This window comes from Barbus barbus, assembly GCF_936440315.1.
Source record: "Barbus barbus genome assembly, chromosome: 2".
NCBI lineage: Eukaryota > Metazoa > Chordata > Actinopteri > Cypriniformes > Cyprinidae > Barbus > Barbus barbus.
Genome location: NC_136730.1, coordinates 38,580,988 through 38,605,018, shown reverse-complemented (window position 1 = coordinate 38,605,018; position 24,031 = coordinate 38,580,988). Strand labels below are relative to the sequence as shown.

The window sequence follows — 24,031 nt, the reverse complement described above, 5'->3', positions numbered from 1 at the left end:
AGATGCAATGCTTATTATTCACTATATATATTTACTGTGTATTTAAGTGACCTCAGATTGTGTGAATAAGAAGTATTTGCAGTACAGTACAGCTTGTATCCCCCATAATAATAATTCCGGTGGAGGTATGACATATCTCATTCCACAAGCACTCTGATGTGAGAGCCCTCACATGACATTCTGCTTGCACTCTGATAATATTTTCCTGGAGAACCTGCATATTATTTGTTTCTACTGTAAGTAGCCGAGATCCTGAAATCCCCTCTGTAGAGACTTTTTTTTTCAGAGGGGGAAATGAAGCGTGCTCTATGAGCCCCTGGTCAATATTCACACGGCTTGTTAAGTTCTCAGTGTGGGTGTAGAGTTAGAGCAGTGACTCCACAGATACCCGGAGGACGACCCACGGCCTTTTCGGATTCATTCTTTGTTAATGACTGCATGGCACTGAGATTAGTCTTGATATCCAGAACAAGTGGCAAGAGCTGGGCTCACAACAGCGCTTTTGTTGCACTGTAAAGTCCCCCTAATCTGTTTTGCAACCCCACACACTTTTTGGGTTACTAAGTGACCATTAAACACCAGGAAAGAGCAGCTGCTTCCTGTGTGATGTAAGAGCGGAGTTATTTGCTCATTTGGAGGACAGACCCTAGGCTGATGGGTAATTGCTCTCCACAGTCCACGACCATATGCTTCAGTGACCTCCTGTACATAGAATATTGCCATAAAATTACTGTCGCCCCCTCACTTTTTTTTTTTTTTTTTTACTGTCGCCCCCTCACTCAGATTTTTCCCAATTAGTTTTATACCTAGAAACTATTAGTGTCCTAGAAAAGGCTGTTTTAATCTACTGGCTGTCAGGTTGACAAAACATGGCCAGTGGTGATGCACAGAAATACATTTTTACCAAAACACTGAAAACAAAATCCAAATTTTCATTTGAGTTAATTTAATAATCTAATAATTAATCAAATGTATTTAATAATCAGCAGTCAAATAAAGACTTGTATTTGAGATGTATATAAAATTATACAAAACGTTACATAAAATTATACAGCTCCAGTAGCTTCCTGGGCAGCGCACCAACATATTCGGGCATCCTGAGTTCGAGTCCTGGCTCTTTCCTGATCCTGCCCCTCCTCTTTTTCCCACTTCGCTTCATATCTAAATACTGTGCTATCACAATAAAGGCAAAGATGTCAAAAACAAATCTTTTAAACATTTAAATGGTGGATCAGGTTTGCCAAAAGTTAAAATAAGTAGATCTTAGTGGACCATTTGTTGTCATGATAAAGACATCTTCGCTAAATTGTATGAGCAGTGTTGAGACACATTGTGCCTGTGGTGCAGATTTGCTTTGAGCTTTCACACTGATAATATTTCTGCTGAGGCTCTGTATAGACAGTAAAGTGATTTCTCAATAAGTACTGTATACACTGTAATAAAAAAGTTGAGCCAACTTAAAATTAAAGCAACCAGCTTCAGCAGATTTTTGAGTTTTCTCAACTTGTTTTTTTAAGTTTATACAACAAAAAGTTTCGAATCCCCTACAAAAATAAGTTGAGAGAACTCAAAAATCTGCAAAAAGCTGGTTGCCTTAATTTTAAGTTGGGTTAACTTTTTTTTTTTTTTTTTTTTTTTTTTTTTTTTTTACAGTGTACTGAATGGTTCCTTTAGCAACTATGAATTATAAATTGGTTATTTATACAAACTTGACTGCCTCAAAATCTAATTTACAGTACATGAGCAGATAAGCCACAGTAGCTGTGTTTACATGCTCCCAAACCGATTATAATCAGACTGATGGCTCAACTGAACCGAAAAGCCTTCATGTAAACACTATAATCAGTTTGAATTAGCTTGATCTGAATGAAACGTTGATTGGATTGGAAGGGACCTGAAATAATTTTAGCAGCAGGGAAAAACAAACATATATTAATGGCTGAATCTGACTACATTACCACAGTAGCTTTCTCTGCAAACGTGAACAAATATGTGAATCCGGTTGCAATGTTCAGGGTTTATATGGATGCATTATATCTTAAATTGGAATCAGAAACTTATATATGATTGGATTCATGGCGGCTGATGAAAATTAGTGCTTGCAATCATCCCTATTTACATTCAAATGATAATAAATTGACATGGAACCCAAACAGTAACATACATTTCTTATATAATTGTCTGTATTCAGTCTGATTTACTGAATAGAAAGTGCTGTTTTGGCGTTATAGGTGTTGGACAAAGACTTACCACAAAAGTACTCCGCTAAGGCTCAATTAGCTTGCTTTGTTAACTGCAAAAAACCTAGATGTATACATGTTGACTGGGTTTACCTTGCAACTAGGGGGTTCCACACTGTTAGGTTATCCTGCTCTATACTGTACATACAAAGAACCTAAACCATGTTGAATCAAAGGTATTTGAAGCCTTTTCAGTCTTTAGAGTATCCAGAATGATTGAAGACAAACCTTAGATATTTCATTCAAATTGTTTTGCTTTTTTGCAGTAGTTAGAGAGTTAGAGATATGAGATGTGTGTTTAATGTCCATATTTTTGCTGTCCTTTTCAGAGAGGGATGGAATGGGCGTCCTGGGAGACAAAACCGTCTGTCCTCTGCTGGATCCTTTAATGAAGAGGACGGCATCTTCGTCAACTCCACCAGCAGTAAACTCCTGGAGCGAGCCCACGGCATCCTTATGTGAGATTCTGTCACTCTGTGCTACACAGCGCTTTACTTTTACTGTCATCAAATACAAGAGGCTACTGGAATAGCATAACCACTATTATTTATGCTTTTTTTCAGGAGAAATAAAAACTATAAAATGAAGCCCAGTCTTCCCAAGGTGCGAATCCCATAACATACTTTTTTTTTTTGTTTTGTTTTGTTGTTTTATTTTTTATGTGTTTTGTTTTTATGAGATATTTAGCAAAGTGTCCAAGTTTATGGCGTCGTGTTAAATGCCCAAAAGTGCTAATAAAATTTGACCAATGCAGAAGTGAAGTCATTTTTGAATTTTTGTCTTTTCCCGCACATTATATGGCTTCAGAATACTTGGATTATTTTATCATATCAGTAATGTTTTGTCTATTTTAGTACTTTTTGGAGTTTGCTGGCTGCATTGTGACACTTTTTTTAGGATACTTCAATGATTTTTTTTTTTTTATATATAGAAAAATATATATATATTTTTGTATATAGAATAGACTCGTGTTCCAAGAAAGTTCATATGGTGTTATAATGACATGAGGTTCTGTGAATGCTGATAGATTTCAGATAGAAATTCAGATTTTTGAGTAAACTATCCCTTTAACTGGTCTCTGTAAACTTGTGCCTGACTGACTGTGTGTCTCATCTGTCTGTGTGTGTGTGTGTGTGTGTGTGTGTGTGTGTGTGTGTGTTTCTGTCTGTTTTTGCAGCACTTACTGGATGTCAAGTCTCTGAAGTACCTGAGTAACCTGACGTTACAGGACCGCATCACAAAGTCCCTGCTGCACCTCCACAAGAAAAAGAAACCCCCAAGTATCAGTGCCCAGTTCCAGGTCAGATCTCGCTCTCTTTCTTAAGAGTATTCTGAATCATGTCCATGTTGTGCAAGTATGGTGTAATTTCCACCCTGTGCAGCTCTGTTTTATTAGCCCCAGAAAAAGCCCAAATTAATGACATCATGTCTGTCTTTGATACAATAACACTTTTATTTGCTCTGTCATTCCCAAACTCTTTTGTTTTGGTTTTACAAAAAAAAAAAAAAAAATGCTTGTGAAAGTCTGACATTTTAGATCATGTGAAGCGGTACGTATTTGTCATATGTCTGTTTTTATCTGGACAGGATCTCCTAACCTACCCAGAGCTTGAACTCATGCACATTATAGTCTATTGAATTAGCTGAGCCTCTGCGTATTACTGTGGATTAACGTTGTCAGCGCTGTTGTGGGTTTTACATTTATGGTCACTTTTGGTCCTGCGGACTTAATTAAATTCAATTAAATTAGACATTAAACTCTCTTAAAATAGACTTTTCACTCTCTCTAGTTGATTTACTTCAATAATAACAGTGCACAACAGCGGATATACATGCATCATGGAAGAATTTTTGCTATTTTGAGCAAAACCACCATAAACTTAAACAGAAATGTTCAAATCAACATTCATTTCGTCGTGACCTTTTTAAATGAATAAAATGTTTACTACTTTGTCTTGCTACGTTAGCATTTTATGTATTTTAAATACATAATTTAGTGCTGTCAAACGATTAATCGCGATTAATCACATCCAAAAAAAAGTTTTTGTTTACATAATAAATATACACAGTACACACACATATATTATGTATATATAAATACACACACATGCATGTATATTTAAGAAAAATGTTACGTTTATATATTAAAGATATTTATATATGATATATGAATATAAATATATACATGTAAATATTTTCAAAATATATACTGTATGTGTGTGTATTTATATATACATAATAAATATACACGGTACACACACATATATCATGTAAACACAAATTTTTAGTTTGGATGCGATTAATCGCGATTAATTGTTTGACAGCACTAAATCATTAAGTAATATCTTCATGCTTTTTGCATAATTTTTCCATCAGAATGGAAGGTGATATTTACCTTTGTCTAAACACGTATACATTTAAACATATAAATGCTTATTTTATAATGGATTCTCATATTTTAATCTAGCTATGAAATCTAGCTGGAAAAAAATTTATCTGCTAAATGAATATTTGTAAAGACAAATGTTGAAATCTGTTTAAAAAAAAAAAAAAACAATCCCATGTGAAATGAAAGTGAATGTAGTTGTGCAGTGAAAATGCAGCATTGTATGACGATTCACTCTGCTGGCTAAGAATTACATTTCCCTCTAGTGTCTCAGATTGAGACAGAGAGCTGTAAACATTCACTTGCTCTGCAGTTCTGGGGCGTCTGGCAGCAGGCCTGCACAAATGTGTGGATGACCTCACTTCCCACATCCTGTTCTGTGTGGCTCTCACTTTGGGAAGGGAGAGTGAATTCCTGACCACCAAAATAGCCGCTTTGCCTAGTCTGTATAGAGAGATGCAGACATGGAAACACACAACAAATGCTTTTCAGAGATCTTGAACATTAGCATGTCAGGTGCTATAATTTTATAATTTAATTTTCTTATGGAGTGAAATGTTCTTGACAGGTTTTGTGAGATTTGCATTTATAGTCAAGAAACGAGAGAAAATGATAGGACTAAAGGGGACGGCAAAGAGATTTGAACAATTTGAACTTGTGCTGCCTTCATGAGCACTATAGCACGCAATGTGTTAGTCAGCCAGTTAAACAGTGTCTGCCATGCACGTTGTGTACTAATGTGAAATATCATTTAACCTGAAAAAATGCTTATTTATTCATTTATTCCTGGTGTTTTGCTTCATTTAAGGCCTCTCTCAACAAACTGATGGAGACGCTGGGTCAGTCAGAGCCGTACTTTGTGAAGTGCATACGATCAAATGCAGAAAAGGTGTGTTAGTCCTTGTGAATATCCTTGTTTTATATTAATTTCATTCATACTGAACAGTATGTCATTTATAGATTATATACTTATCTATGTTTATTGTTTGACATAAATCCCTGCTGCTTTTCAGCTCCCTCTGCGTTTTAATGATGTCCTGGTGCTGAGACAGCTTCGCTACACAGGCATGCTGGAAACCGTGCGTATCCGACAATCTGGCTACAGTATCAAGTACACTTTTCAGGTGAGACTGATGCATGCACACAGTAAAGGTTTTTTTAAATGTTTTTCAAATAAGTCTCTAATACTTAATTTAGAATACAGTAAAAGCAGTAATATTTTGAAATATTATTACTCCTTTATTATTATTATTATTATTACTCTTTTACTATAAAATGTGACACTGGACCACAAAACCAGGCTTAAGTGTTAATTTTCAATATTGAGATTTCTACATCATCTGAAAACTGAATAAAAAAGCTTTTTCCATTGATGTATGGTTTGTTAGGATTGGACAATATTTGGCCGAGATGCAACTATTCGCCTTTAAAGTTGTCCAAATGAAGTTCTTAGCAATGCGTATTACTAATGAAAAAAGTTTTGATATAGTTATGGTAAGAAATTTACAAAATATCTTGATGGAACATGATCTTTACTTAATGTCCTAATGATTTTTGGCATAAAAGAAAAATCAATAATTTTGACCCATAAAATGTATTTTTGGCTATTGCTACAAATTGACCCCAGCGACTTAAGACTGGTTTTGTGGTCCACGGTCACAATTAACTGTTTTCTATTTGAATATGTTTTAGAGTATAGTCATTACTTTAGTCTTCGGTATCAAGTGATCCTTCATAAATCATTTCAGTATCAAAATTTGGTGCTCAAGAAACAATTATTGATATTGTCAATGACGTAAACCATTTTTGTGGAAGCCGTGATACATTTTTGATGCAATAGAAAGTTCAAAAGAAACTAAATGTTTTTTTTTTTTATGTTTAGATTTTAAAACAATTTAAAAGTCCTTGCTGTCACTTTTGATCAGTTTAATGCATCCTTGTTCAATAAAAGTGTTAATTTCTTTAAAAAAAATAAAAAATAATAATTTTCTGACCCCCAAACTTTTGAATGATGTTGTACACGGATCAGCATAATTTTTTTATCCTATCCTCATCTTCTGGAGTTCCAAAGCTGAAATCCTTGTTTGCAGTTATTCAGTTCCTTTCCTGGGTGTGGCTGTCTGGGGAGGATTCTGTTCTTTTGGCCACTTTCTGTGAATTCAGCCCAGACAAATAACATCATGACGATACAAATAGGATTAGTTTACACACTGTGAATCCCTAATGACTGATAGTTCAAACAGATCATCAGCTCTCTTTTCAATAATTAATAGTGTTTTCTAAGGCAAGCTATTACTTGTTTCTTATGATGGGGATCGTCTAAAATGGCCTTTACATGAATGTGGAACTTGAGGGGTATGTGTACTTTTGCATCCATTTCACTTTTTTTTTTTTTTTTTATCCACGACAAGTTTTTATTTTTTTTACATGGACCCTTAAGCCACACCTTTCACTTTTTCCAAGCCTCAGCCTCAAATTATCAGTAAGTAAACGCCTATCATTACAGTTAGCAAACATTAGCAGTGTGCTAACAACCACTCAGAACACTCTAGCAGCTGCTTAGCAATGACTTTTTATTAAGTTCTCCATCTTGACAAAGTGTGATCAAGTGTCTTTTTATGAAGCCTGAGTGTTTCCGCCCCCAGTCATTTCTGTAAGATATGAAGCTGGTGTAGTTAGCTGACTTCACAGAGGCTCTCTATAGTCTGCAATAAAAGTGGCCAGGAATAATTGCATACACAACAGCATCTGCCTCCCAGACTGTCCACCCCCAGTGGGCTGCATTGACGGAGACTTCAATAAGGTATGCCTTCACAGGGATGTTAGTGTTCTGAAATCTGCCCAGTTTTAAGGCCTTAATGAGAAATGTCACTTCCTGGATGTTTCGGAAAGTGAATGACTTTTTGTGTGTGTGCCATCAAGAAAAAAGATTCACTATGGCGGTGTGGTGTAAAGACTCTGTGTTATGCCCTCCAGGACTTCGCTCGACACTTCCATGTGCTGTTACCAGAGGGTACCAACCAGGCCAGCCAGGAAGCTATCAAACGGTACCTGCACCAGGTGGATCTGTCTCCCGAAGGGTTCCAAGTGGGCCGTACCATGGTATGATCAACCTTCAGCCTCTGCCAGTGATAGAACTTAATTAAATTCCTAAAGTCTAACTTTTTCTGATGCCTTTGAGATGACACATACTGTCCATTCATGGTTAGCTTTGTTGGAAATGTACAGTATTGCATGCATGTGACGCGTCTCTTTGTCCATGCGTGTGTATGGCAGGTGTTCCTCCGTGAAACAGAGCGTCAGTGGCTACAAGACCTGCTCCATCAGGAGGTGCTGCGTAGAATCATTCATCTTCAGCGACGTTTCAGAGCTCTTCTGGAGAGAAGGAACTTCCTCAGAATGAGACAGGCTGCTTCCCAGATCCAGGTACCTCTGAGATTTATTTTTTACTGCTTTGCTTTTTTTATTTTGAAGCCTGAAAATATCAAGAAATTTTATAATTGCTATTTTAAAATTGAAAATAAACAGAATCTTAAGTTATAGATTTTTTTCAATTAGGATTGAGCGAAAAAAATATATAGTTTCAGTGAAAATATTTAATCAAATGTTTCTTTTTTAAAACATTTTTGGTTCTTAATGACTTTATTTTATTTTTATCTAAATTATTTATTAAAATTTTTAATGATTTAAAAATAGTTTTTTTTCCAATGTCCATCTTGAATGACTGAAAATTAGTGGAAGTTCATTGTTCATTGGGCAGAAGGTGTGGGAACCGTGTCTGGTATATATCTGGTAAATAAAGGATTTAGTATTAAATAAATATTATTTGAACTCTAAAGGTGAATTATTTTTTCTGTCAAAGGATGTTTAAAAACACAAAGGATGTTTAAAAAATGTGGATAGACTGATTGCAGTTATGTATTGATCCTTTTTTGAAATGTTATAAATATTTAGTAAGATTACTATTTAGTATAATTTTTTTTCTAATAAGACCGTTTTGTACATGTGAAAAAGTATATTCCTGTCTATTCTAAAACATGAGTTTGTACACCAAATATTTTGGAGATTTATTAAATCCCCACTGTGTTGTGTTGTCTCGTCTCCTGTAGAGCTGGTGGAGGAGCTGTCAGTCTTCACAGGGGGACAGCAGGCTTGAGTATGTCCAGCAGGGGGCAGCAGTTTGTATCCAGTCGGCCTGGAGAGGCTTTAAAGAGAGGCGTAAACTCCTGCTGTGGAGAGAGGCAGCCGGGGTGATCCAGAGAAACTGGAGGCAGTATTGGCGGGGGCGGGCAGCCCTCCGGATCCAGACTGCATGGAGAAGACACAGGGCCAGAGAGCTCTACCTCCGGCAGCAGGATATCACCATCCGCCTGCAAGCAGCAGGTAGAGGCTATCTGGCAAGGCAGAGGTATGATACATCCCTTTCTACAGAGTTACAGCTCTGATGAAATAAATTGCCTGATAATACAGGGAACTCTATAATGGTCTGACAGTCTAATGCTTTTTATACAGGGTTCATAGCGGTTGCCTGCTAAGCAAAAATTTGGTTGGTTTAAAACTGGAATTGCATAAGAACTTAGAAAAGTTTAGAAGGATGTGTACTAACCTTTATTGTTGTTATTTTTTCATTTTTATTGTTTATTTGTTAAACAATAGTATTGTCCAGCGATGAATTAAAAGTTGTATTTACTGTATAGTACGTCAAACGGCATGCATACAGTACACTTACATAAAGCAACATGTACAATATATCGAATCTCAGCTGTGTGATAGTTCATATAGTTGAAAAATGTAAACTATATAATTGGCCATCTCTAATCAGTGAAATGTGATAGGCTTGAAGATACTAAGCTATTATAGACATTAGCATCATAATTTTCTGCAAAGCCGATGGGAATTTTGAAAAGCGCTACACAATTTGTATTTTTTTAACCACGTATCCTGTTTTCCTGCTAAGAAGTGTTTTTTTTTTAAATTTCAGATTTAGAGAACTTCAAGAGCAGAGATTAAAATCCACTCAGCTGCCAAATGGAAAGACCAGTCTGTTACCAGAAGAGGGCAAGCTGAGAGACATGGGTTTGGATCAAAGCATATGGGAAGACTCCAGCGAGGTGCAGGACGGGAGCAAACAGACCCTCATCGGTGCAGTAGAAGAGATGGCACCAGACATGACAGAGGGTACGGCAACAGTACAATCGACATCTGAAGTGACAATCCGAGAAAGACCGCAGACTCTAGAGGATCCCAACCAGAGGACCCGGGCCAAACGGGAGAGCCGGCGGATGCGAGAGTTGGAGCAGGCCAAATTCAGCTTGGAGCTTCTTAAGGTGCGCTGCACTGGAGGCACTTCTCCTTCGGAAGAAAGGCGCTGGTCAAAGGAGCTGGTTAGCGAGATCCCTCACACTCCTCAGGGTACTCCAGACAGCCAGAGCTCCAAGGGCAGCTTTGAGCTACTCAATATAGATGACTATTTCAAAGACAAGGCACCTTGTGCCGAACCAGAGGACCTTGGTTCTCCTTCTGCACCTGACAAGCACGATGTGTTCTCCAACATTCCCGAATCCGTTTTGCCCTCTGACACTTCAGCACCTGATATATTATCAAAACCAGCTGGCCAACCTGAACCTCCCAAAATGCAGAACTCGCTCCCAACTTTCTACTCCCCTCCATCAGAAAGCAGTTCTCTAATTGTGAAGTCCACCATGAATTCTGCCACCCCATGCCCTGATGGCCCCAGCAAACCAATGAAAGACAGGAAGGAGTCCACTCGGAGACCTATGGTCGTGGTTATTAGTATGCAGAAAGAAAGCCTTTTAAATGAAGCAGATGTGAAGCCTCTGGAGGTCAAAGACAGTGCCGCCCAGACCAGCGAGCCACCAAGCCCAGCACAGCCTAGCAGCGAAAGCCTTTATGTTCTGAAAAAGCTAGAGAAGCTTAATGAGGCAAAGGAAGAGCGTCAGAAACATCAGCAGCAGCAAACTGAAAAAGAGTTGATGGAGCAGATCCGTCAGCAGAAGCACATCCTGAAAAAAGAACGTGAGCATAATGCCCAATATGAGAAGGAGAGGTATGCGAAGCAGAGGCTTGAAGCTCTGCAAAGGATCGAGCAGAGTAGACAAGAAGGTACAGGAGGAAAGCAAGATAGATTCTTCACAGACAGAGGCCCTGCTCCCTTAGCTCAGCCAGAGCTTGACCACAGCTCCCAGCCACTGGTCGCGGAAAAGGAAGCTGCTCCTTCCATTTTCAGAGGCCAACCAAAAGACAGCCGCATTGTAGCAGAAGGGTGGGCACCGAAGTTAACCCTGGAATCCAGAGGGGATGAGGCCAGGAGGAGAATAAATACGAAACCGTCCACTCAGAATGTCAACATGAACATGTCCGAGAGGCCTGGAAACATGTTCTTTTCTCCGAAGGCCAAGGTTTCAAAGTAAGTGATGAGCTTGATCTCAGGGTTCCAGGTTACAGGCAAAATGAAAATTATCATTATTTCATTCTCACCTTGGATACTTGATGGATACTTGAGGCTGTCAGGCTTCAAAAATAAAAATAGTCCATATGACTTTTCCACTATTATACAATGCTTTGAAAGTCAGACATTAGCTTTGTGTGAGGAACAGACAAATTTAAGCTGTTAACATTAAACCTATCATGAAACTTCCTAAGATGCCATCTTTAAATATGATTAAAGATTAGATATTCAGTGAATAATCACTTTAAATTCCAGTCTATTCTGGACACAAAGCTAAAGAAAGGAATTTATATGGTTTTGGATCGATATAAAGTGTTTCTTTTTGAGTAATCTAAAGGTTTAGATTTTTGAGTAATCTAAACCTTGAACTTCTTTGAATTTGTTATAGGTTGGATAAGGACTTAGCCAATCAAGGGAAAACCGCAGGAGTCCAGAATGAATTGAGCCTCTTGGGTTACAAATCCGCTAAGAGTGAGGTGAGAGATGTAGCAATTGACACTCTAGGTCATGACAAATTTAAATAGCTTTTCACAAACCTTAAGATTTTTTTCCTCATTATTGAATATATTTGTCTTTGAACTCTTTCTGCCTCACGAGGCCTTGGTTGGGTCACCTGACCTTGATGTACGGGGGAGCATCTTCATTTGTTTTATCATTTGGTTGATTAGGTTGGCCGACCAGGTCATAAAAAAGCCCGAATGGCACGGACACGTTCAGACTTCTTGACCCGTGCCATGGGAGAGGGGGAGTCAGAGGAGGAGGAGTATGATGAGATCCCTCTGTCACCTGGCACACCCCTCCCCAAGCAGGACTCAGAGGAGAGCGCACTAGAGGCTTGTCACAGTGACTCCGAAATGGTAATTTAACGGTCTGTGCTAGTGCAAGCAGGCCCAGCAGCAAGATCTCTCTCTACAGCTAACTCCTCCAAAAGAACCTGATAGATCGCCTTACTGACCACCTGAAATGCTTCTACACTCCCTGTCCAGTTGAAGGACATAGCCTTCAACCACAGATGCTAAAACACCTTTTGAAAACTATTATCATCTGTGATGGCAGGTGTTTTTCCGTATCCACATAGAAATACTGTACAAATAAAATATACAATGCAAAGAAACATTTGCATTTTAATTAAGCCTGTCAAAAAATTAAAAAAATATATATTGAAAAAATACTGATTAATCTTAAATTTATAATTTTCCTCAATACATACAGTAGTTTACTTAGCTATCTACTGTAAATGGGGACATTTCGTAGACATCTGTTGTTTTTATATACAGCTAGATAAATAGCTGTATAAATATATTACCCTAACCCTAACCAACACCTTACCTAAACCTTTATACAATTTCTATCTTATTTTTTATTTGCTTTTTTTTATTTGTTTTTTGTTATATTTTATTTTATAGATTAGTTTAGTTTACATTACATTAAATTCCCAAATAGATTTTGTCAGATTGAACTCACTTCTGGGTATATTTGTCCCAAAATATCAGTTAATTTTAAAAGGGATACAGCTGTGGCTACTAGGCATGCACACATTAATATAGCGTAATTTTTGTCACACTATACAACAATAAATACTGTTTTTGCATTATTGTATGGGGTAGGTCTAGGGTTGGGGTAGGTGTAGATGTTAATTAAACAATCTAATAGGTAAAAAAAAATATATATATATATGTATTGTTAGTTTCCAGTTGTAGCTGTATCCCTTCTAGCCACAAACCAAAATATCCCCAAAATTTTTGTTTGTTGCAATGGCCAGTAGAACAGTGTTCTTGGACATTTATGCTGATACCTTTTGGTGTGGATGTACTGTAACATCACACAAAACCATGTTACTGTACATTATAACCATATTTGTCAAAAGCACTGTTTTTCACTAGTCATTAAAACCTTTTTTTACAGTTGTTGCTTGACACAAATTTAATCTCATGAGTTTTAATATGAACTTTGACAGGCCTAATTTTAATGCATTTTCAATCAGCTCAAAAATATAGCAGTTATAATTCTTTGTCACATTTGACCCAGAACTTCTGTTTTCTTCAGTACATTGGTTCATGAACCAGCCACACAGATATGGATGGCTTCCATCAGAAGTTTGCTTTTCTTTCCTGATGTAAAAAGGCATCTTGTGTAAAGTTTAACCCACGCCACTCTTCTCGATTTGACCACGCTGCTTGTCTAGACATAACAGCTATGCTAGTTATAGGTTGCTCCTTCCTGAACAACCAAGACCTTCTGCAAAATTCTGCTTTCTACACTGCCACCTTGGATAAAGAGTACTGCATGCTTTAACATCTAGCTCTGGCTTCTCTTCTGCAAAAAATTCACCAATGCTAAAGCCATGGAACTGTCATGGCGCATATTCTATATTTCTTATTCTGTAGCTCTCTTTCCATTCTTGTTAGTTAACAAGGCAGTAGAATTCAGTCATTATCTGGGTCATTGTATGAAACCGGTGCCTCTTTTTTTATATCATATATATATATATATATATATATATATATATATATATATATATATATATATATATATATATATATATATATATATATATATATATATATATATATATATATATATATATATATATATAGAGAGAGAGAGAATAATTAAAAAATAAAGTTGCCAGATTTGTTTAGAAAAATGGTTATAATAATACAAAATGTTATTTATCTGTACAAATCTGTTACTTATATCTGTTAATATAAGTTACTGTATTTATTATTTAAATTATGCAAAAGGTACCTGTTTTGTAAAATGACCCATCTAGTTTCGGTTAAATACAATTGTTCTTTTTTTGTTTTTAAAAGTTGAGATTTACTTTTTGTCCTAGTCATATGCTATCTTTAAAGTGCACTTTCATTGTGTGCCACTGGTTAGTTTTAGTGCATTAGTGTTGTAAAAGAAATTGATTTAACTACTTAGTGCTTTCAGACTATTTTAAGGAGCAACACATGTTCTTACTCTTTGTGCCCATTGTAAATGTTTTAAACTGACACTAGCTACCGAATTATAGTGGCTGAAGTGAAAGGAAAAGACAAAATGTCCATTTAATGGCTTATATTGTGATTATAGAAGGTTTTGACAGACAAACCATGCCAATAACTGTCAGTCAGAGACCTTTGCTCTTACGTACTATATGTAATGATCTATTTCAGCCGGCCACAGCCAATGAAGAGCAGAAGAACATGTATAAAACCATGTCATCTGGAGAGCTGGGCAAAAGTGATGCGAGGAAGAACTCTCATGGAGATGGAAGGTGCTTGTTTTTTGACAAACAGTTGAGATTAAAATAGCAAAACCGATATTACAGAATGTCCCAAAAGTGGATTTGAAATGTATTTATTTATATATATATATATGTATGTATGTATGTGTATGTATGTATGTGTATATATATGTGTATGTATATATGTGTATATGTATGTATGTATGTATATATATATATACTCATCACTGCTGGTTTTCACACATAATTTTTGTCTAAGAAAGAAAATGTGGGTCTGGAACATAAAGTAAATCAAATGTAAGTATTAGGACGATCTGTCCCTTTAAAATGATTGCTGTCCTTGTCGACATGTATTGTCTGCAGGGTCCGCGCTAAAATGCGGTTTTGGGGAAAGGCAAGGCATGGAGAGAAGAAAACCTCGCGAGAACGGCTGCTGTGTGGCAGTGATACTTTGGACGGAGACTATGCTGAAACGGCACTTCTAATGGAAGAAGGTGAGTTGACCAAAAAAATCCTGCAATTAAAATGTTTCATGTAAATTGAGATGTGAAGAACTCTTTTGGTCATGAAAACAATGCCATTCTGTTTATTCAGGGGTAGAGCGCCTGACCCCTCCTCAAAGTCCAGACCTAACGTTACAGAGGGAGTTTAAGGAGAATAAAGACCCGTCCCCTAAAGTGAAACGCAGACGGAGTGTGAAGATCAGCAGTGTGGCTCTGGAGCCCGTCCAGTGGCAGAACGATGCCCTGCAGATACTCACATGTGCCAACGACTACAGGAGTATGAATGACTTCCTCATGAAGAAGGTGATGACTGTTTTCTACTTGAATTTACTACAGCTGTATTCACTTATTGATGAGAAGTCGTCTTCATAATCTTGTTTTAATCTCCCAGATTACTGATTTAGGCACAGAAGATGGTAAGAAAGACACAATGGTGGATGTTGTCTTCAAAAAGGCCCTAAAGGAGTTCCGCTTGAATATCTTCAACTCATACTCAACAGCTTTAGCTGTAAGTACCTTAATAAAGCATTTGTTTTACTGTTATCACCCGAAAAATTATTAATATTGCCATCAAAAACATTGGATGTTTGGTTTTGTCTTTGCAAAAGAATGAGTGTGAACGTCCCTTAAGAGATGTGATGTATTGCTTGTTGTCACATTGTGCCTGGTTAGGATAGTATGTCAGAAACGGATATATTGTTTTTGCTCTGTGTGCAGATGGATGATGGTAAAAGCATTCGTTATAAGGATCTCTACGCCCTCTTTGAGCAAATCCTAGAGAAAAACATGCGTCAGGAGCAAAGGGACTGGAGCGAGTCACCGGTGACAGTTTGGGTCAACACCTTCAAAGTCTTCCTGGATGAGTTCATGACCGAACACAAACCTCTGGACAGCAGTATGAGCAGGGTACAGTGTTAACACAGTCAATGGCACTTTTCATGAACAGGATACAAAATAGGGCTTCCAGAAAGTAACAGAGTGGATGTGAAGTATTCAGAGTTTAATGATTCTGTTCTTCATAACAAAATATGTGATAAATATTTTGGCAATTATCTCAATAAATAAATATTTACTGTATGTATATGTATGTGTGTGTGTATATATATATATATATGTATGTATGTATGTATGTATGTATGTATGTATGTATGTATGTATGTATATGTGTGTGTATGTTTTATTTAATAATATAAGATTATATATTTTACATGCATTTATATGTATATAGAGAGAGTATATTTTATAAAACAATTTTTATTGCTTTTTTCTTCCCACAGGCACCCAAACCAGACCGCAAGAAAAGAAGGAAAAAGGATACTGATATAGTGAGTGGAATCACAGTCAGAGGTTTTGTAAACTGAATTAGCGTTTCCGTTTTTCATAGAAATCAACTGACACTCTGCCTTTGATTGTTTCAGGTGGAGGAACACAACGGCCACATATTCAAGTCAACTCAATACAGTATTCCCACCTACTGCGAGTACTGCTCCTCCCTCATCTGGATGATGGACAAGGCGTGTGTCTGCAAACGTGAGTTTCATGTCCACAGTCTCGGCATCAAAGTGACCCTGAACTCAATTCAACATAATCAGATTGTTTACCAACAAGAAGCCTGTGGCCTCTTGCCTCAAACAGAAAACAGTTCAGCTTTGTAGAGCAAGATGTTTTTCGCAATGTTACAGTGAGAGAAGATTGTTGACTTGAATTGAGTTTATTTTAGGTGGTGGTGCTTTTTAAAAAAAAATCTGTCTTAATCTCAAATGAGAATGAATGAGATGTCTGTGTCTTGTGTAGTTTGCCGCTATGCGTGTCACAGAAAGTGCTGTCAGAAGATGACCACCAAATGCAGCAAGAAGGTAAGGACTTTTTTTATGCTAAGTGCATGCATGTGATTTGGGCTGTAATAAAGCACGTTTCCTTTCTTTCCATGTGCAGTATGACCCTGAACTTTCGTCAAGGCAGTTTGGTGTGGAATTGTCCCGTCTGACCAACGATGAGCGAGCGGTGCCTTTAGTAGTCGAGAAACTTATCAATTACATTGAAATGCATGGCCTGTACACAGAAGGGATATACAGGAAGTCTGGATCCACTAATAAGATTAAGGAGATTAAACAGGGTCTGGACACAGGTATGACACACAAGAGCACAATAGGGCTTTTCACACTGTGCTTAATCCTGGGTTATCATTGTTCTTAGCCCAGCTTTTAAACCATGGGTGAAAGTACATTTCACACTTGTAATTAAGAAGTGGGGTTAGCATCACTTTTTTCCCGGAGTTATGAAATCTCTAGAGCAGGGTTATCAGTGGTTCCCTATCGATAATTCACTCGTACTGCGTCTGCTATGGTCAAAAAGTAATTTTTTATCCTGAACTGAAGCCTTTTTTTCAATTACGCAGTGTAACTGCACAGCCATCGGTTCATGTTGTGCATTTGAAAACGAACCAATGGCTCGGCAGCGGATTTTCAGATTTCTTCTCCTTCAGCAACGACAACGTTTTTCGTTGATCTCCGCTGACTGAGCCTGCTCACCACTGAAGCCTCGCAGTGGAACAGCTCGGCTGATTCACTGCCTTTCCCGCTGCCTTCAACATCTCTCAGCAGTGATCCAGCTGTCCCTGCTGCCATCCGGTGAGCCCTATTAGAACAAATTTTTAAAGAGCACCGCTCACCGAGACGGATTGTTCTCATTGTGAGAACATGAGTCTCGCGCCTCTGCGTTCGCGGATAGCTTTCTTTTCAGAAAGCGACCCCGCCCCTTGCGCCCTCCTTCCTCCTAGGAGCCGGTGAGGAAAAAACAGCAGGGCAGAGCATCACAGCGCTCGGATGCGAGGAAGCTCACGTCGACCCAGGTCTCGCGTGCCTCGCCCTTTCTACACAGAGAGAGGCTTCCCCTGTCCTCTTCACCCAGCATAAGGGATACGAGAAGTTGCCTCCGCTGGACGAGTCAGTGGCCGTGCATCTCTGTCCGCCCACTGCGATCGGCTGGAAGGCAAAGGCCGCCCATCCATCCAAGCCATGTAGGACGACTTTAGCCCTCGCTGGACACACGTACTCCTTGGCTGAGCAAGTGGCCTTGGCGCTCCACTCTATGGCGGTTCTCCGGGTCTTCCAGGCCAAACCCCTCGCAAGCACGGATGAGTCTGGCCCGGACCCCATGACACTGAGAAGCTCCACCAAGGCTACGGCTCAGGCCATAGGGCGCTCCATGGCCAGTCTAGTGGTGATAGAGCACCACTTGTGGCTGACCTTGATGGAGATCAAAGATGCCGACAAGGTCTCGTTCCTGGATGCCCCGATCTCTCCCAGCGGTCTGCTCTTGCCAGTTGTTGAGGGCTTCGCTGAGGGCTTCACTGAGGCACAGAAGTCGTCCCAGGCCATGCAGCACTTCCTGCCAAAACGCTCTAGCTCCACAGCTGCCTCGAGTCGCCCCAAGTCTGCACTGACTCAGCAGCCCCCAAAGCCCAACTAGCCAAGCCTGAGCCTCGATGACATTCTCGCTCAGGCAGATGCTACCCATTTCCGAAGCGACATTTCCCCTTTTCTGAGAGGGGCCAGGAGGCTGAATCCGCCCCACCCCCTCACTGTGCCTGCGTGGGACCTGCCCACTGTTCTAAGGGCCCTAAAGGGTCCTCCCTTTGAGCCGCTGCAGTCTTTTGGCCTCCGGTCCCTGATGTTAAAAACTGCTCTGCTACTGGCATAAGCATCGGTAAAACGAATGCGAGACTTACAAGGGCACTCTGTGAGCCCTTATTGCCTGGAGTTTGGGCCTGGCGACTCCAAGGTACTCCTGAAACCGAGGCATTCGAAGGCACCGAGGCATTCGAGGCCTTTACTCCATTCAGAGCACAGATTATTACTCTCTTTGCGCTTCCTTCCTCAGAGGAGGACCAGAAGTTGAATTTACTCTGTCCCATTAGGGCGCTGAAGGTCTACATTAAACGTTCTACCCCGTTTAGGGGTCTGAACAGCTCTTTGTCTGCTTCGGTGGCCGCGCTAAAAGGCATCCAGTCACGAAGCAGAGACTTTCTAAGTTGGTAGTTGATGCTATTATGCTAGCCTAATTTTCCTTGGCCCTACCATGCCCCATTGGAGTAGGAGCCCATTCAATTAGAGGCGTCGCCTCTTCTTGGGCGTGGTCTAGCAGCGTTACCATTTCTCGCCTAAGGTTTTTGCTGTTCTTGTTCCCTTGGTGCCTTGGTGCCTAGGACAAGATTACACATGTGGTCATTCCTCTACCTTAGGACCGCGTGATTGTACTGGTTCCCATAGTGTCTTAGCAGACGCAGTACAAGTGAAGTATCAATGGGGAACGTACTCTGTTACAAAAGTAACCTCGGTTTCCTGAGATACGGGAATGAGTACTGTGTTGCTAGCCATGCCATGTAGCTGCACGACTCAGTCGTCGCTTCAGTCAAAGTAACCTGAATCCTATGGCAAAGTGGCCTCTTATATAGCCAGATGGCTTCGCCCATTCTGGCGGGCTTTGGCGGTCTTCGCGGCCATAGGTTCGTGCAGCACCACATGGTTTATTTTTAAATGCACTGCACGAACTGATGGCCGTGCAGTTACACTGCGTGATTGGAAAAAGGCTTCAGTTCAGGAGAAAAAAGGATTTTTCCCCACAGCGTCTTAGTAGACGCAGTACTCGTTCCCGTATCTCAGGGAATCAGGTTACGTTTGTAACCGAGTACGTTTTGCAGTGTGGAATGACGCTTTTGTCTTTAAATGACAGTGTGAAATGACATGGCGTTACAGTGCTAGGGCTAGACGCTTAGCAAACAACCAATCACGTGTCTCATATTCATGTGTTTTGGACAGTTACGGAAACACAGTGTGTTGTATAAACAGTCGGTTCACTGTTTGAGTATAAAAAATGTCAAATGATAAAGGCAAAAGGTGTGAATTGGAGAGAAGACAGTTTTATTCATTCTAGATAAAGTTAATTCAAGAAAAACTTGATAGTATAGTCTGCAATATATAATATAAGGATGCACAATGCTATATTCTTAGTGTAAACAAGATTGTGTGCTGCGTTTGTCCAGTGACATTCGCAAAGCAAATATGCAACAAAGAATGCTAACCCGGGGTTTAGGAATGTTATTTGCATTAATTGTTCACCCTGGGTAAATTGTGCAGTGTAAAATGTGAAAAAAACAAATTAACTATTGCAAGTGTGAAAAGCCTTAATGATATGTGGCTACAAGACTAAAGTTAGTGAGGTTTATGTTTTTTATTACTGTTTAATAACTGTTTCTGGAGCCTTTCCAGCACTGCACATTTTAGATGTTTTTCTTATTGGTCACATCAGCTCAGGTCATTGTAATAATCTTGTATTGTACCATTGTAATAAAGTTATATTGAACTTATTTATCTTGTAAGATATTACTTCTATATAACTTATAATAAACTTTGGAAACATTAATATCTTACACAATTTATCTGAACTCAAGATACCTTGTCCATAGTACTATCTATATTAATATATCTACTAGAAAATATATCTATATCTTATAAGCTTAAAACTAATAAGTTATCATATAAGTTTGACATCTGTTATTTTCTGCCCTCAGATGTAAACGGCGTGAATCTGGATGACTATAATATTAATGTCATTGCCAGCGTTTTCAAGCAGTGGTTACGTGACTTGCCTAATCCTCTGATGACGTTTGAACTGTATGAGGAATTCCTGCGGGCCATGGGTAAGCAGATGTGCCGGTCAAGCATGGTCTATCACACTTATTGCATTAGCATTCAGTAGAACAAATTATTTTTTGGTGTCTTTGTTTTGTTTGATTTATGTTTTTTTTTTTTTTTTGTGACACCTTGAAATTGGTACTTGTGGACAATGTGGCATATGATTTATGAGTTTATATTAGGGGTTGTCAACCTTTTTAATAAAAGAATATAGAACACACAGGTTTAAAACTAAATTTTAATTGTATTTTTTTGTACATTTTATATGCCTAAAGATGCAGTACTATTATAGATCCCCTATTGAAACCCTGTGTTGAAATAAATTTGACATTTATGGAGGCATAATGTTTGAACATAGATGGTAATATCTCTTTAGGTCTCCAGGACAAAAAAGAAGTGATTCGAGGGGTTTACTCTATAATCGATCAGCTCAGCAGAACTCATCTGAACACGCTGGAGCGCCTGATTTTCCATTTGGTCAGGTGAGATGGCAACTGCAACTTCCCATGTCACCAAAAAATGTATGCAAGAATGACTGCATCACACAAGTTTACAGAGGGGTGATACAGAGTGGTTTCTGCTATATCGTTATAGGTAGTCATGTCCACAGAGAAATCCCATTGATCTAACATTGCATATTATTGCTAATAATAATGAAATAATAATCTATGTAATAATATTTTTGTGCAGAATGTTGGCCTTTAGTGAGGACAGTAAAATGATGTCCTGACTATGTCATTCATTGTTAGAAAACAGTCTTGTGCAGTTCTGAGCCTTGTTTCTGCTGTCTACAGGATTGCCCTGCAGGAGGAAACAAACCGCATGTCTGCTAATGCACTGGCTATCGTGTTTGCCCCCTGCATCCTGCGTTGCCCTGACACTACCGACCCTCTGCGGAGTGTTCAGGACATTGGGAAAACCACAGCGTAATGGGCAACTCTTACTTCATATAGTTTGATAAGACTAGTTCAGTTTGGCTAGTGATTAAAATACCTCTGTTTATTTCTTTCAAAGGTGTGTCGAGCTGATCATTTGTGAGCAGATGAATAAATATAAGGCCAGACTGAAGGACATCAGCACTCTGGAATTTGCGGAGAACAAAGCCAAGAGCCGACTAACATTCATCCGCAGGTCCATGGTAAGAATTAAGAGTGAATTTCATATTTTTGCACAAATCCACATAACCCAGATGTCCAAAACCTATTTCTAGATCAACATCCTTGTTGGACCTGAAACAACATTATTATCAACCTTTTATTTCCCCTCCTATATTATAGGTAGTTAATGATTAGAGTTAGGATGGTTTGTTTGACAGGAATATTGTTCCTTTACCTACAGTACAACATTAAAAGATGTTGATCCAGGAAGTTGAAGAAGTGTTGGTCCTGGAACAACGTTCTTATCTCACGATCATAAATTCATACCAAACCCATCACTAAAATTAGAGGGAAATGACAAGTTGATAAGCATAAAGCTCCAACCCCAGTTATAAGCTTAACTTTAACCCTAAAATCTGACAGATACATTGCTTCAAGACCAAAAAGGATGTTGTTCCAAGATCATGTCCTACTTGAGTAAATCACCCACATTAGCTCTGTCTTGACACTAACCCAAGTCTCTCCTCTCCCTCCCTTTCCTCCCGAATCCAGAAACCTGTAATAATTGCTGTTAGATTTATGAGCATAACCCGCAGTGCTGCGGCGGTAGGTATTTATGTACTCTCTGTTACCGTAAGTGTCATCATGTATGCCGCGTCCCAGCACTGTGTGGTCCGTCTGTCTTCATGATCATGACATACAGATGCTTGAGCAAGAAACTCAAGAGCTTAGATGTTAGTCACTTTGCACTTTATTAATCTAGAAAAAAAACACCTTGTTACATTTTCATAATGTTGCACTGCATGACTTGGTAATTTTTAAGATAAATGTTTCTGTTGCATTCACTCCATATGCCTAATATTTAACTTTTTTTTTTTTTTTTTACTTGCTTTCTCTGGTTGATAATGTGCAGTCAAACTCATTCAGAAAGGTAACAGCTTTGGGCTGAAGTGAGCCTGTGTTGTCCATCCAGGGTTCAAAATGAACACTTGCAAGAGCCAAATGGCTACTTGTCCACTTTAAATGAAAAAATAAAGAAAACACACACACACTCACACAATTTAATTTGCTGTGTAAGAATACATTTCTGACCATCACTGACATGAGCGAATCAGATGACAAAATAATAATTGCCTAACGAGTCATTTGCCATTGGGACTAAAATGTTAATTTTGGCCCCTGTATTCATGTTTTGTTTCTGTAGCCTGAATAAGTTTTGCGAGTGAAACTAGCAAACGCTTTGTTTGATTGTAGCAGTGTTAATAGCAAATCCGATCTATCTCATGTTCCTCCACACATAGTGTTGTCTTGTGTTTTGTTTGACAGGGTAAGGGCCAGGTGCACAGAATGAGGTATCACACACCGTCTCCTCCAGTAAGTCCTCGGTCTCCAACCGCCCCAGAGGTGATGCAGGAGAGCGGAGATGAGGAAGCCAGCAGAGATCCAGAAGTCTCTGAGCAACAACAAGTCGCCATGCAGCAGGAAGAGAGAGTCCTGACTGAACAAATCGAGAGTCTGCAGAAAGAGAAGTAAGAGAACCAGTTTTAGCTTCGGGGACTGGTTGCATTAACTTATTACACTTATTCATATTAATACTCAAAGGGTATTTTTGGAATAGCATATCATTATACTACTATGCTCCTCGTACAGAACGAAATACCCAGAGGACCTGCTTTAAATAATGTGCAGTATACAGCCAGAGCACGCTCCATTGGGTATCCCACAATGCAAAGTACTAGACCTGTGTCAGTTGTAATTAATAGAAGGAAGCAATATGAACTGTTATTTTACCATATAGTGTTTGACGATACTGCTGAGACAATTTGACTCAAAATTAATTATTAAAAAAGATATAAAAATGCTGTTTTGTTTTTTTTTTGTTTTTTATGTAGAACACAGTTCTACACAGTAACGCAGTTATTCTGGTTTGTACACAACCAAAGCTTGAGATTTGTTTGATCTTCACCTCATAGGGAGGAGTTGACGTTTGAGATGCTTGCTTTGGAGCCGCGGGCGTCCGATGATGAAACTCTGGAGTCAGAGGCCTCTATAGGCACAGCAGACAGCTCTGAAAATCTGAATGTGGACTCTGAGGGAGCCACTTCGGACTTCTCTGGTGAGTAAACTACTGAAAGTTCCTATTAAAGGGGTCATATGATGCGATTTCAAGTGTCACAAGCTGTTTGTGCATAGATAAGATCCCTGAAGTTGCAAAGACTAAAGTCTTAAAACTAAAGAGATATTCTTTATAGAAGTTAAGACTCGACCACGCCCTCCTAAAACGGCTCATTCAAACACACCCCCACATGTCTATGTCACGGTGTGGGGAGATTTGCAAAACACTGCCCAAATGTATACGCAATGAAAGAAGGCAGAACTATTATTCTCGCTGTAGTCCATGCCCTGGA

General features: G+C 38.9%; 1 protein-coding gene across 1 annotated transcript in view; it reads left to right on the top strand.

The window, feature by feature from the left end:
* Window positions 1-24,031, top strand: part of LOC306884143 (unconventional myosin-IXAa) — a 120,745-nt gene that overhangs the window by 93,206 nt on the left and 3,508 nt on the right. The window contains exons 17-42 of the mRNA XM_079439837.1: window positions 2,570-2,698; window positions 2,804-2,843; window positions 3,418-3,540; window positions 5,435-5,515; window positions 5,640-5,750; window positions 7,603-7,728; window positions 7,903-8,052; window positions 8,736-9,034; window positions 9,608-11,053; window positions 11,484-11,571; window positions 11,764-11,952; window positions 14,257-14,357; window positions 14,691-14,821; window positions 14,922-15,133; window positions 15,222-15,338; window positions 15,548-15,736; window positions 16,108-16,155; window positions 16,249-16,360; window positions 16,625-16,686; window positions 16,766-16,958; window positions 20,403-20,531; window positions 20,903-21,008; window positions 21,321-21,452; window positions 21,541-21,664; window positions 22,950-23,152; window positions 23,597-23,739. Of these exons, the coding sequence (XP_079295963.1) occupies window positions 2,570-2,698; window positions 2,804-2,843; window positions 3,418-3,540; window positions 5,435-5,515; window positions 5,640-5,750; window positions 7,603-7,728; window positions 7,903-8,052; window positions 8,736-9,034; window positions 9,608-11,053; window positions 11,484-11,571; window positions 11,764-11,952; window positions 14,257-14,357; window positions 14,691-14,821; window positions 14,922-15,133; window positions 15,222-15,338; window positions 15,548-15,736; window positions 16,108-16,155; window positions 16,249-16,360; window positions 16,625-16,686; window positions 16,766-16,958; window positions 20,403-20,531; window positions 20,903-21,008; window positions 21,321-21,452; window positions 21,541-21,664; window positions 22,950-23,152; window positions 23,597-23,739 (4,784 nt within the window). The remainder of the gene's footprint in view (window positions 1-2,569; window positions 2,699-2,803; window positions 2,844-3,417; window positions 3,541-5,434; window positions 5,516-5,639; window positions 5,751-7,602; window positions 7,729-7,902; window positions 8,053-8,735; window positions 9,035-9,607; window positions 11,054-11,483; window positions 11,572-11,763; window positions 11,953-14,256; window positions 14,358-14,690; window positions 14,822-14,921; window positions 15,134-15,221; window positions 15,339-15,547; window positions 15,737-16,107; window positions 16,156-16,248; window positions 16,361-16,624; window positions 16,687-16,765; window positions 16,959-20,402; window positions 20,532-20,902; window positions 21,009-21,320; window positions 21,453-21,540; window positions 21,665-22,949; window positions 23,153-23,596; window positions 23,740-24,031) is intronic.